The sequence below is a fragment of the Nicotiana tabacum genome, chromosome 11 (genome assembly GCF_000715075.1).
Source record: "Nicotiana tabacum cultivar K326 chromosome 11, ASM71507v2, whole genome shotgun sequence".
NCBI lineage: Eukaryota > Viridiplantae > Streptophyta > Magnoliopsida > Solanales > Solanaceae > Nicotiana > Nicotiana tabacum.
In genome coordinates, this window is record NC_134090.1 from 61,897,376 (window position 1) to 61,910,930 (window position 13,555).

The 13,555-nt window shown below is 40.2% G+C and overlaps 1 protein-coding gene across 1 annotated transcript; it reads left to right on the plus strand.

Moving 5' to 3' along the window:
* The first annotated feature begins 1,501 nt into the window (after positions 1-1,501).
* Positions 1,502-13,555, plus strand: LOC107803803 (uncharacterized). The gene is made up of 5 exons (XM_016627587.2): positions 1,502-1,969; positions 2,082-2,132; positions 3,495-3,628; positions 12,917-13,017; positions 13,114-13,555. Exons 1-5 carry the CDS (start codon positions 1,592-1,594, stop codon positions 13,290-13,292), a joined length of 843 nt encoding a protein of 280 aa, XP_016483073.1. The 5' UTR covers positions 1,502-1,591; the 3' UTR covers positions 13,293-13,555.

Consider the following 13,555-nt stretch of genomic DNA (forward strand, 5'->3'; position numbering starts at 1 on the left):
CATTAGATAATTAGGTTGTGATTAAAATTTGACATTATCGAGATTAAAATAGGGTTAAATTGATGTTATTCTTCTTTCAACTTTTCAAATGGACTTACAGAATATGAAACTAATCAAATAATGGTTGTTTATGAAAAAACAAATATATTTTCAAAATTTACAAACTCAGCGTATGTGTAGTAATGGGGAGTGGGAAGAAACAAAGAGCAAGTATCCAATATCGGTGCCTACCTAAGGACAAATCAAGCTGATAAACAAAAAAAATTGGGCAAAAAAACCGAAACTAATTTCGTTAAAATCTTTAATACAATAATGATTATCATCTAATCTACACCTTTTCTAAAAGGCTAAAGAAAAAAATAAGAGAAGTTTTATGCTAAAAAGGCGTATAGTGGTAATACATTCCTCCTCGTACATAGTATATTGCTTTCAAGTTCCATGACCTTCTCCCTCCCAACTGTTCAAGAAAATAGTATTAACTATCAATAAACTTTCCTTTTTTTTTATATAATCCATTGTCGTTTCTTATTACAAGTAAGCTTTACGTGAACTCAAACCATATAATAATTCAACAGATAGAAGAAAAACTCATAACATTGAATTTTAAACATACTATCAAATACATGTCGGGTTAAGTTTACTATCTCATTTTGAAGCTTGGAAACCTTCTCAATTACAATAGCGTCTTCCAAATTTATTTAGAAACTGGCCACACACACCCTAATAGTAGAATACAAAAAGGTACCAGAAAGAGTAACAATATGGCATTAATCAATTTAAACATTTCATAAATTTAATTTGGGATATAAAAAAAGGCACTGAAGTTTCAAAGATTGACTTTTGGGCTTCTTAAAATTAATAAGGTAAAATAATTAAAAAAAAAAACATATGAAAAAATATGCAAAGAGATTATTTTTAGAAAAAAGGAAAAAGATTGAACGGAGGATTTTATGTATTGAGTTTGTAGCGCGCACAAGCATCAGAAGACATTTTCTTCACCAACGATCTCTTACCTAGTTTGCTTGCACTGCAAAGTTTGTTTTGCAGTTGGCTATGTCATCTTTGTCCAACATCTCTTTGTGGTCTACTATGCAAAGAGCAAAATGAAATGTCTGAATTTTAAGAAACGCAAAAGAAATGGAATGATAGGAAGAGTGGAGGATGAACCATTTTTGTAAAATAAGGGTCCTGTCTGTCAATATATTTTGCTTGAGTGTCTCCTTATTTAATTTAGTAACGTCCAGAGATAAAAGAAATTTCGTAACGTCAGGCGACTGGTGAGTTATTTAGATGAAACACCTTTTAAGAAGTGACTTTTGGTGTTTTAAGATAGCACATAAATGGGAAAAATTCAGAAAAATGCCAAAAATTTGAGAAAAAAGATAAATATGATTCTTGAATTCACCTCCTTTATATAAATATATAGATATAGATTATTTTATCAGAAAAAATTTAGTTTCTAATATAACAATAATAATTTCACAGAAAAAGTGTAATTACTTTCTCCTATTTGTGATCGCAAATTGTATACTTAAAATACTCCTAACAGTAGATTTCACCGTTAGTTCCAAAGCTTTGAAGCACACAGGTCATGAAGCTCAGTCTAATTACTGTATATTCCCGTTCTTCTCCGACCACCGTCACTCTCATTCCCGGCTATTCCTATGCTAATAAAACGGCGACATTCAGAGTGAAATTTCCTTCTTCCTTCAGACTCAGCTCCGGCAACAAAATCTCTAATAGCTTCTCCTTGACGATTTGTTCGTCCAAATCATCATCCGCCGCTGATTCCGCCGGCACCGCAACGGAAACCTATAATCAAACCATAGATGGAGAAATTTCGTCGCCGGAGGTTACTGAGTCGCTCAATGTTGAAGTCGGAAGCCCGCGAATTCTACCAAGCTTGTTCGCTCCTAAATTTAGCTTAAGTGACCAAGCTTTCTTTCTATTGGCCTTCATTGCTTGCACGGTACTTTTATTTAAATCCCCTATTCTTTTGAGGAATTATTAGGTGTTTTTCCTGGAAATTACATATAATCTTCGAAATTGCATTTTTAAAGTATAAGTACATTTTATGGCAGACGTCGGTGGCTTTCACAAGCTTGGTAGTTGCAGCTGTACCAACACTATTTGTAAGTTCTCTTAATCTCTTGCTTGGCAGTTTCCTAGTACTTTGGTTTAAGCATTTGTTTTCCTAATTTGCTTCCGTTTCATAGAGATCACATTGCAAGAGTGTTTGTAGCTCTTTTTTGTGTATGGCATTTTATATGTATAAACTTTTCCGTGAAACTTTCATACGCCAGGCATCTATGCTAATAAATAGAAGCTAAGTCTGTGGTTTGTGACAGAAAACCATTTTTTTATGCCAGCAAGAATATGATTAGGGATTCTGTTTTAGTGTATTGTGAGCAGAGGCATGTCCAGGATTTAAAGTTTATGAGTTCGGGATTTTAGCCCTTTTGAGTTAATGAGTTCTAAATTACAATAGTTTGTACCATAGAATAGATTTCTTAAGACAAATACAGGGTTTAGGGCAAGCTACTGGGTTCTGCCAAAGCCATACACGTCCCGAATTGTACATCCGTCCCTGATGGTGAGAATGTCTTGCCATGATATATTGTATAGGTTGTTCATGTTTATTCTCCTTTGACTTGCATTAGTTTAGGTTGTTTGATAGTCTTTAGAAGGTTCGGTAGACCTTGAGGGATAACAATTGCACTATACAAGCTCAAAACTGTCATCATAAGATACTACAGTTATTTAATTTGTAGGAATGTACTATGTTGATTTTCTTATTCCAGTTGGAAAACATAACGTATGCATACACATCTATTGTATTTTCATTAATTAATTCATGATTAGTCCTACCTGAGCAACATCTGAGCTCTAAAACTAGGATTTTGTTAAACTAAATAGACAATCCGGGTCAAAACTGATCTCGTTCTGCTTATGCAAATTGATTGTTCTCAACCAGACTGCATCATATTCCATGTAGATAATGCCCCATATGATATGTTTTACTTATTGCTCCAAACTTTGGTGCATGTCTGTATGCCTTATTTATGTATGACAGTGTGTGAACCTTACTGGTTGTACCTTACTACTTATATAATCGAATGATAGTTTATTGGTTGCTGTTTGCACCTTTTAAAAAAAAATTAAGATAGAAATGTAAGGTATTTAAGGGACACAAGCTTGTCAGAAAGCATAACCTGAACTCCAAGCCTGGCTCTGAATCTTATGGAACAAACACCATATTTGGAAAATTAGTTATGTCGTTAGTCCTTTCTACAACCCCTAAATGCTCACCGAGGGAAAAGAAAAAGAAGTCTTCATTACTGCAGGATATAGGTGTAAGGCATTCTTGTCTTGGTTCTGGTGGCGCATTTTTGTTTCATATGAACACAGTTGTCTTGAAAATCCACTTTTCTGATTTTTTTACACATGTCTTTTTAGAAATTTAGGTGAACTCGTTTGATCGTTTCTTTATGTAGGCAATGCGTAGAGCAGCAATATCTCTGTCAAAGTTGGCAGATACTGCTCGAGAGGAGCTTCCTAGTACAATGGCTGCTATCAGGCTGTCTGGAATGGAAATCAGTGACCTTACACTGGAATTGAGTGATTTAAGGTAAAAAATTTCGCCATTATCATTAAAGAAGTGACTTAAAACAAACTGACTGATGCTCTTTGAAGATGAGAAATATCCGGAAGCTAGATAGTGTTGTTATTTCAAAGTAAATATTCATTCCTTATATATCTCAAGGGCCGGCTGCTTTCACTTGATAATGTAATTGTAACTATGATTTGTGATTGAAAAGCTTATTCTTCGCGTATTTTGGGAGGGGGCCTTAATGTCGTGATGATGCAAGAAGCATAATTGGTTGATCAATTCTTTTTTTGGTTTTGTTTGTATAAGGTAAATAATTGGTTGATCAAATCTCATAGAATCTGGTGCACCTTTTAATCTTTTAAAGGGCTTAAAGAAAAATGATGTGAGATTCTGCATTATCCGTTGGACTTATAAGTTAAATAGTTGTATAATAGCGGTTGAAATATAAATTGTCGTGCTTCTCGAAAGTATACCTGTAGAACGGTGGAAAGGTATTAAATTTTTCATTGAAACTAGGGAAATAAACAAATTTGCTACTACAAAAACATCAAAGTCGCTCTCCACGAAAAGCAAACCCTCCTAGTCAGGGAACTTTTACCAATGGATAATTTTACTTTGAGCCAGTTGAACTTTATTTTGAATTTGCTTCCCGTATTTTTTGATGAAATACTAATGAACAACTTCTTTCTCTGGGACTCTAGTTGCCGCAGTCTACATTTTTTGGATATACTATGGTGCAATCTAATCCTCATAATATCTCTTCTTCCTTGGAATACTTGTGTCATTGGTGATCCCACTCTTCATAGATCTTCAGTTTGTGCAAAGGACGAAGTGTTGTCTCATTCTATTCTTGCATTTACCCATTTTTGAGAACTTTTATCCTTGCTCTTTGCTTATTGTCTGATCGGGAAGTCATGTATGATGGAACAACATCATCCAACAACAACAACAACAACAACCCAATAAAATCCCACAAGTGGGGTCTGGAGAGGGTAGTGTGTACACAGAACTTACCTCTAACCCGAGGAGATAGAGAGACTGTTTCCGATAGACCCTCCTCTCAAGAAGATGAAAAGAGACAATATATCAGTACCATCAACAAAAAATCATAGAAATAATAACATCACAAGAACCAGTAAATGGATGAAAAGGAAAAATAATAACCAGTAAATAAGGCCCGACACTATGAAAACGGAAGAGTAGTGCATTGACCACTAGCAGTCTAAGACTAAATCCTATCAGCCTAGCCTCACACTGGTAGACTAGATATGCTCATATACCTCCTAACCTACAACCTTAATGCTCGACCTTCACAGCTTCCTATCGAGGGCCATGTCCTCGGAGATCTAAAGCCTCGCCATATCCCGCCTGATCACCTCTCCCCAATACTTCTTAGGCCGCCCTCTACCTCTCCTCGTACCCACCAACGCCAACCGCTCACACCTACTTACCGGGGCATCCGAGCTTCTCCTCTGTACGTGCCAGAACCATCTGAGCTCGCTTCCCGTATCTTGTCATCCATGGGAGCCACGACCACCTTCTCTTGAATATTTTCATTTCTAATCTTATCCATCTTAATGTGCCCGCACATCCACCTCAACATCCTCATTTCTGCTACTTTCATTTTCTGGATATGTGAGTTCTTAATTGGCCAACACTTAGCCCCATACAACATGGCCGGTCTAACCACCGCTTTATAAAACTTACGAGTAGCGGTGACACTTTCTTGTCACACAGGACTCCAGATGCTAACCTCCATTTCATTCACCCAACCCCTGTACGGTGTGTGACATCCTCGTCTATCTCCCCATCCCCCTGGATAACCGACCCAAGGTACTTGAAACTACCTCTCTTGGAAATGACCTGCGATCCAAGCCTCACGTCCATGCCCGCTTCCCTCGGCTCGGCACTGAACTTGCAATCAAGATATTTCGTCTTCGTCCTGCTCAACTTGAAATCCTTAGACTCAAGGGCCTGTCTCCAAACCTCCAGCCTCTCGTTAACGCCACTCTGTATCTCGTCAATCAGAACTATGTCATCAGCGAATAACATACACCATGACACCTCTCCTTGAATATGGTGTGTCAGTGTGTCCATCACCAAGGCAAATAAGAATGGGCTGAGCGCAGATGCTAGGGGTAACAACCAGAAAATGCTCAGAGTCGCGTCCCACTGTCCTAAACCGAGTCTTAGCTCCATCATACATATCCTTACTCGCCCTAATTTAAGCAATCGGCACACCTTTAGCCTCTAGGTATCTCCAAAGAACCTCTCTAGGAACCTTGTCATACGCTTTCTCCTCGGGCTGTTCATTCGGATCGGATATCCGAAATTCGAACCAATCCATTCAATTTCGGATTTCGAATTTCGGACTGGATCAGATTTCGGATTGTATTTACTAAAATTTCGGATTTCAGATCGGATTCGGATTGGTATATTTTAATTCGATCCGAAATCCGAAATTATTAGGGCATGTATAAATACTACACTTTAATTTCGGATAGTCAGTACTTTCTTTACATCTTCCTCCAAGCTATTACCTTTACAATTGCTGGATTTAGCTATATTGGCACCATAGTACTCTCATAATTGCATAAAATTCTTAATGTATTATCTCTTTTACAAAGAAATATACGTATTAGTTTGCAACTTTGAGGCATAATAATACGATCCGAAATCCGATCCGATCCAAACTTTAAAATCCGATCCGATATAATTCAGATCGGATTCGGATTGCATTTTCTTGAATCCGAAATCCGAATCCGAATTGTGCTAAATCTGATCCGATCCGTGCACAACCCTACTTTCTCCAGATCAATAAACACCATGTGCAAATCCTTCTTCTTTCCACCAACCTCCTAATAAGGTGGATAGCTTCCGTAGTAGAACGACCCGGCATGAACCCGAACTGGTTGTCTGATACAGACACCGTCCACCTCACCCTCGCTTCTACCACCCTCTCCCAAACTTTCATGGTATGACTCAGTAATTTGATACCCCTATAGTTGTTGCAACTCTGGATGTCACCTTTGTTCTTGTACAACGGAACCACCTTACTCCACCTCCACTCATTTGGCATCCTCTTCGTCCTGAAAATAACATTAAACAGCCCAGTTAGCCACTCCAAACCTGCTTTACCCACACACCTCTAAAATTCTATCGGAATCTCGTCAGGCCTGGTAGCTTTCCCCCTGCTCATCTTATGCATAGCCCTCACGACCTCCTCAACCTTGATGCGCCTACAGTACCCAAAATCGCGGCAACTCTCGGTATGCTTCAACTCGCCTAGCACAATATCTCGATCCCCTTCTTCATTCAGAAGTTTATGAAAGTAAGTCTGCCATCTCCGCTTAATCTGGTCCTCTCCCATCATACTCTTTCGTCCTCGTCTTTGCTGTACCTCACTTGGTCCAGATTTCGAGCCTTCCTCTCTCTCGCCTTGGCCAGCCGGAATAATCTCTTCTCCCCCGCCTTTGGCCCCTAGTTCCTCGTACAGACGACCAAAAGCCGCTGTCTTAGCCTCCGTGACCGCCAGTTTTGCCTCCTTCCTCGCTACTTTATACCTCTCTCTGTTTGCACTCCTCTCTACCTCGCATGTGCTCCCTACTAACTTCTGGTACGTCGCCTTCTTCGCTTCCACTTTACCTTGAACCACTTCATTCCACCACCAGTCGCCTTTTATGCTCGCCAGCGTAACCCTTCGAGACTCCCAACACCTCTCTCGCCGCCTTCCTTATATATCCGCCGTCGTCGACCACATATCCCTCGCGTCCCCACTACTCCTCCATGCTCCCACAGCCGATAACTTCCCTTCCAACTCTTGAGCTTTATCCTTAGTCAAGGCTCCCCACCTAATCCTCGGTCGATCTCTTGCAGTCCTCTTCTTCCTCTTCATCATGATATCGACGTCCATCACTAAGAGCCTATGCTGCGTCGCGAGGGTCTCACCCGGGATAACCTTGCAATCCTTACACAGCCCTCTGTCGCACCTCCTAAGGAGAAGATAGTCAATCTGAGTCTTCGCCACCGTACTCTGAAAAGTAACCAAATGCTCCTCCCTCTTCGAAAAACTAGAGTTAGCAATCACCAGCTCAGATGCCTTAGCGAAATCTAAAGGTGTTTAACGGGCCGGGTTGACCCGTAACCGGACCGGCCCAGATCGGTTAAAACCGGAACCGGACCGGCCCGGTACATAGGGGGCCGGGTGGGGCTGGGTAGGAGGGGTAGAGGGGGTTGGTCCGTTTAAATTTTGGTAACGGTTAACCGGACCGGTCAAACCCGGTCCACGTGAACAGTACCGTGTACCGGTTAAACCGGCCCGGCCCGGTACTATCTTTTTTTTTTTGTTTTTTTTTTTTTAATTTTTTGAATTAAGTGGGGCCCACTAATCGTTGGCAACGGTAAGACCTGGCAAGGATCCGTTGCCCAACGGGTTAATTGCATTAATAGTCTCTTTTTTCTTTAAAATTTAACCTTTTTTCAGTTTACAAAATTAACCTTCTCTAAAACTATAAATACACCCCCTCTTCTTCATTTCTTCACTCAACTCTCATTTCTCAATCTCAATTTCTCTCATTCTCCAATTTTCAAGATTTCAAGTCTCAATCTCAAATTCTCAATTCTCAAATCTCAATTCAATTTAAATCATGCCTCGTACTTCTAGAGTGCGCTCATATGTTTGGCAACACTTTGAGGTGGTAGAAGAAAATGAAGAAGGTCAGAAAGTAAAGTGCAAGAACTGTGGTCAAGTCTTAAATTTTCGTTCAGAGTCTGGCACAGGCAGTTTAAGGAGGCATATCAAGTATTGTCTTGAGCGTCCTCCGGAAATTCGTATTTAAGATTTTAAGACAATTTGTGTTATTTTAAAATTATTAAACGTATTTATGCTTAATGTTTTAGTTTGTTAGATTAATTTGAAGTATTGTTAATTTATTATGCATGAAAATTTAGTTTTATTATTTTTTGTTAATTTACTTTTTAAATGCAAACTTTAATTTTGAATTTTGAAATAAATGTAGCACTTGCAATTTATATTAATACTTTTGTATTAATATAACTTGTAATCTTTAAATTAGTACAAAGTATTAATATAACTTACAATAGTTATACAAAATACAAAAAAAATAAAAAATACACTAAACCCGGCCCGGCCCGACCCCCTCAACCCGTAACCCGTACGGTTCAATTTTTACCCGGATGAACCCGAACCCGTTAAACCCGTTAAGCCCCAACCCGTAACCGGCCCGGACCATAACCCGTACGGGTCCAAAAAATAACAACCCGGCCCGACCCACCCGTTTAACACCCTTAGCGAAATCCAACAGCGAAGTACCTCCTGCGTTCCTATCCCCAAAACCGAATCCGCCATGCACCTCGCCATAGCCACCTGCAGTCGACTTAATATGACAATTGAAATCCCCTCCTATAAATAACCTCTCAGCAGGCGGGATACTACGCACAATCTCATCCAACCCCTCCTAGAAGCGCCTCTTAACCTCCTCATCCAAGCCCGCTTGCGGTGCATAAGCGCTAATGACATTTAGGGTGCACTCTCCAACCACCAACTTAATAGACATTAACCTATCATTCACTCACCTAATCTCTACCACAGTCTTTCTAAGTTCCCTATCCACCAAAATGCCACACCATTCTTACCCTTCAGGACTCTGGAGTACCACAATCTATACTCGTCTTCATTCCTTGCCCTCGATCCTACCCATCGAGTCTCCTGGACACACGCTATGTTGACCTTCCTCTTCTGTAGGATCTTTGCCAGCTCTATAGACTTACCTGTCAATGTACCTATGTTCCATGACCCAATTCTCAACCTATAGGCACCCTTGTGCCCCTTACCTCCCGTCCCACCCCCTGTCCCCTGTTCCCTGCCCCTGGCCCTCTCCAAGGATATGACCTTACTCTACTATCTCAGATTACAGCCACTATACCTACAACAGACTAAGGAGAATCACTCACACACAATGGGCAAACGAATCAGACTAGGAGAAAACAAGTTGACGCTAATTGAATGCTTTACACTAATGCGAACTAAAAAGGCAGCAGTTTACCTAAAACAAGGAAAAGAGAATAGGAAAGCGGGAGGTACTAACTCCCGGGAATAGAACCTGGAAATTGTCTTGGTGTACACGACGCTGTTGCGGCACCTAGCTCGTTCACGTCCAACTTTCCACTGCCCCTTATTGCTACTCGCCCTAGCAGCCCTCCTATGTTTCCTCGCTCGTCTCCAATAGCCACCACGTATTACCTGAAAGACACACAAAAAACCCAAGAACCAAAAAAAGGGGTTGCCTCCGCTACCATTGGGGGAGCCCCAACAAAAGCAAAGAAGAGAAAAACAAGAGAAAAGAAAGGGGAAAAATAGTGTGGGGATAATGTCCAAATAGTCTAACACACAAGTACAAAGAAGAGGAAAAGAAGAAGGAAAGAGAGGGAGATATAACAGCCCAACCCGCTAGTGATATTGTCCACTATGAGCCTGGGCCCTCACGGGTTTAAAACGCGTTACTAGGGTCTAAAGCTTGTTAACTTATATACTCAGCATCCCTCTTGTGTTTTGCCGATGTGGGACTCTGTCTAAAGTCTGGGGTGTTACATACACCCCCTCTTATGGACTCAGCGTCCTCGTTGAGGTTTGCCCCACCGCATGGGATTCGCCTAACCCACCATCGACAAGGCTGACACAAGAGTGGCTCTGATACCATCTGCAACAGCCCAACCCGCTAGTGATATTGTCCGCTCTGGGCTTGGGCCCTCACGGGTTTAAAACGCGTCACTAGAGTCTAAGGCTTGTTAACTTATATACCCAGCATTCCTCTTGTGTTTTGCCGATGTAGGACTCTGTCTAAAGTCTGGGGTGTTACAGGAGAGGAGCAGACAGGGGAGGGGGGGGACAGTAGCGGAGAAGAGACTGCAGACACCGGAATATAGCACCGGCGGGACAGCAATCGCCGGAGAAGATAGCTACGGTGTAGGTTGGGGGTGGAGAGGAGGAAGAAAGAAAGAAGTGAAAATAACTGCAGTTATTCACAAAATGATAAAATCCAAATTCTTCTCAGGGAAGGAATTGTTATAGTAATAGCATTATCTTCTTGATATGTCCTTGGACAATTTGTAGTGTTTGACTTAAAGTACACCGGATGAAAATAAAAGATTCAAATTCATCTTTCTACTATCTTTATTAGTAGAATTATGAGAGTGAGCTGTACAACATGTACTCTTAAGGCAGTAACCAATAATATTTTTTTTCGTGGCTAGCCTTCCACTTTGGTTTCTTATGTGTGCTCTACATACTTGGGTCTTCAATATTATAAGAATGTTAAATGTCCTCTGGGATGTGATGTAATTCTGCTTCTTGATGCTAGCAATGAAACAACTTCATCCTCCAAAAAAAAGTTTCTCTGGGATTCAGAGTCTGGTGAATCTGACATCGGTGAGGTACAAGTAGAGCAGATTGGGTCAAGGCTAATTCCAGCTTACCCTCAAGTTAACCGGGTTGATCTCTAAGTAATAGTTTCTTGCAACTCCACAGAGGCCAACAATCATTGTTGAATGCTTATGAGATTTTACCTTAAATTTGACCACCTTTCCCAATCCTTGTTTTAGGCAAATTTGATCATGTTTCAAGTTGTGGTGACGCTTCTAGATATGAACTAATTTTTGTAACTTTTTTTTTGATAACCGTGGTGTCCGGGGCCAGCTTACACATACCTTGACTAATTCCATGGGAGACCTGCTATCTCCCACCAACAACACGTACCAGTCCATCAAGGCTTGGATAGATGAGAAGAAATTACCTAGCGTTTTTTGCCTCTGCTAGGATTTGAACCTGAAACCTCATGGTTCTTAACCCACTTCACTAACCAATAGGCCACACCCTTGGGCAGATGAGAAGAAATTACCTAGCGTTTTTTGCCTCTGCTAGAACTTGAACCTGAAACCCCATGGTGATTAACCCACTTCACTGACCACTAGGCCACACCCGTTGGTGCTAATTTTTGTAACTACTGGAAAAGAGAGGACAAAAAGATTATTATTTGTACTGTCTTAGAATGGGCACTTTGTTGATTTAATGAGCCAAGTTAGAAGTTTATAAATTGCTAGGACTGAACAAAGGCAGTTTTCTTGATGATTGCTGGATGTGAAACTAAAAAAGAAAATAGTAGAAAATATGTGGAAATTTCTCGTGCATTAGGTTTATCTAGGGTTGCTTATTGGGCGGATTGGGCGGTTATTTATTCTAAACGGTTTGGCTTATCGGTTATCGGCTTTTAAATGTATTAATCCGCTATCCACAAGTTAAGATATCGGGCGGATTGATATAGGTTTAGCTCTTATCGGACAGTTATCGGCGGTTTATCGGCCTAATTCAATCAAAATAAAATAATATTTAGTCTCTATATGTTTAAATAGGTGGTCGACATACTAAGCGAGACGAAGCAGAAGAGACACCGTGATGGGTAAATCATCTGTCTAGAATCTTATTTATGTTTATGCACATCGGCCTAAGTCCGTGTGAAAGATTTCCAATTGGCCGTTGTTAAAACCAATGTTCGTCATGTTTAGAATTCTAGGATGCCTTAAAACCCAGGCAAAGTTGATGAAGTAGTGGTGTAACTGGTGTTGTTATCTTGTTTCAGACAGCAAATTCTATCTCTTGTCACAGTTAGATGACTCCTTTTATTTGGTTTTCTTTTATTCTAATTCACTTTGATAGAGTACTGGAGGGAGAAGGGTTTTTGATTATTTAATATATATATGGATAAAAATAAATTTTATATGTATATATATATTCTTAACGGGTTAACGAATTATCCGTTAAGAAAATTGAATAATCCGCCCCCAAACCGATAAGCCGCTAATAAAAAAATTTCAATCTGTTCCCCGTCCGTTAAACCGTTAACCCGATACCAATAAGCCATTAAGCTTCGGTTTTGGTTCGGTTTTGAACACCCCTAGGTTTATCTATAGGCTGACAGAAATTCCTAGAACATACTCTTTCCACTCACTTACCAAGTGATAATTTTGCTGGTAAGGAACCCTTTTATTACGAATAAGGTAATAAAATTTGACTCTTTTCAGTGAATAATAGGAGGTAATTAACTTAAAGCTTCTAATAAGGTGGCCAAGGTCTGGGCAGATGCTCGAATTTGTGGCATTGTCAGTTCCATATCTTTTCTTTAGCATACACCCTCTGCCCATCCCATCCATTCATTTACTATCAATCCTCTTTAAGCTACGACTCAATATATGTTTCCGGGAGTAATGTTTGTTATTGTATGTGATGCTCAGTCAAGAGATAGCTGATGGGGTCAACAAATCTGCTCGAGCTGTGCAAGCAGCAGAAGCTGGAATCAAACAAATTGGGTCTCTTGCTCACCAGCAAACAATGTGTATGCTCTCTCTCATCTATCCTTTCATAAAGGCAGATCATGTCATTTCTTCCTAACTTAAGACTCTACTGAGCTTCTGTTTGATTGTCTCATTAGCAATGATTCAGGAGAGAGCAGATCTGCCAGTCATATCTTTGCAGCCAGTTGTAGCTGGGGCAGCAAAGAAAACTTCTCGTGCTGTCAGCCAAGCCACGAGAAGATTTATGAATATGATCTCCGGAGGTGAACTTGGCTCAGGAATGGAAGACAACGGTGAAGTTGATGCGGGATCTTAGAGAGTTACTTCACTCGGTCATTGGCAAACATGGTTGTATATTCCTCACAAACTTTTGAAAATGAATAGAACATGTAAAAGCTATTATTCAGAACGTTTTTCAGTAAATATTTAGTCATCTTTCAAGAAATGATATTGGCAGCTAAATTTTTGACGCCTTGCTGTGTGGCAAGGAGAGTTTCTTCTGCTCAAATTTGCGTTGAGATTGTCGGAGCTGCACGGCAACCATGGTTATCCTGTTATTCACAAGTAAGAGTTGGTTAA

Excerpts from the sequence above, each read along its gene's own strand:
- LOC107803803 (XM_016627587.2), top strand. The coding sequence starts at position 1,592 with ATGAAGCTCAGTCTAATTACTGTATATTCCCGTTCTTCTCCGACCACC. Across the intron at positions 1,970-2,081 it reads TGGCCTTCATTGCTTGCACG|ACGTCGGTGGCTTTCACAAG; the intron begins GTACTTTTATTT and ends ATTTTATGGCAG. Across the intron at positions 2,133-3,494 it reads CAGCTGTACCAACACTATTT|GCAATGCGTAGAGCAGCAAT; the intron begins GTAAGTTCTCTT and ends TTCTTTATGTAG.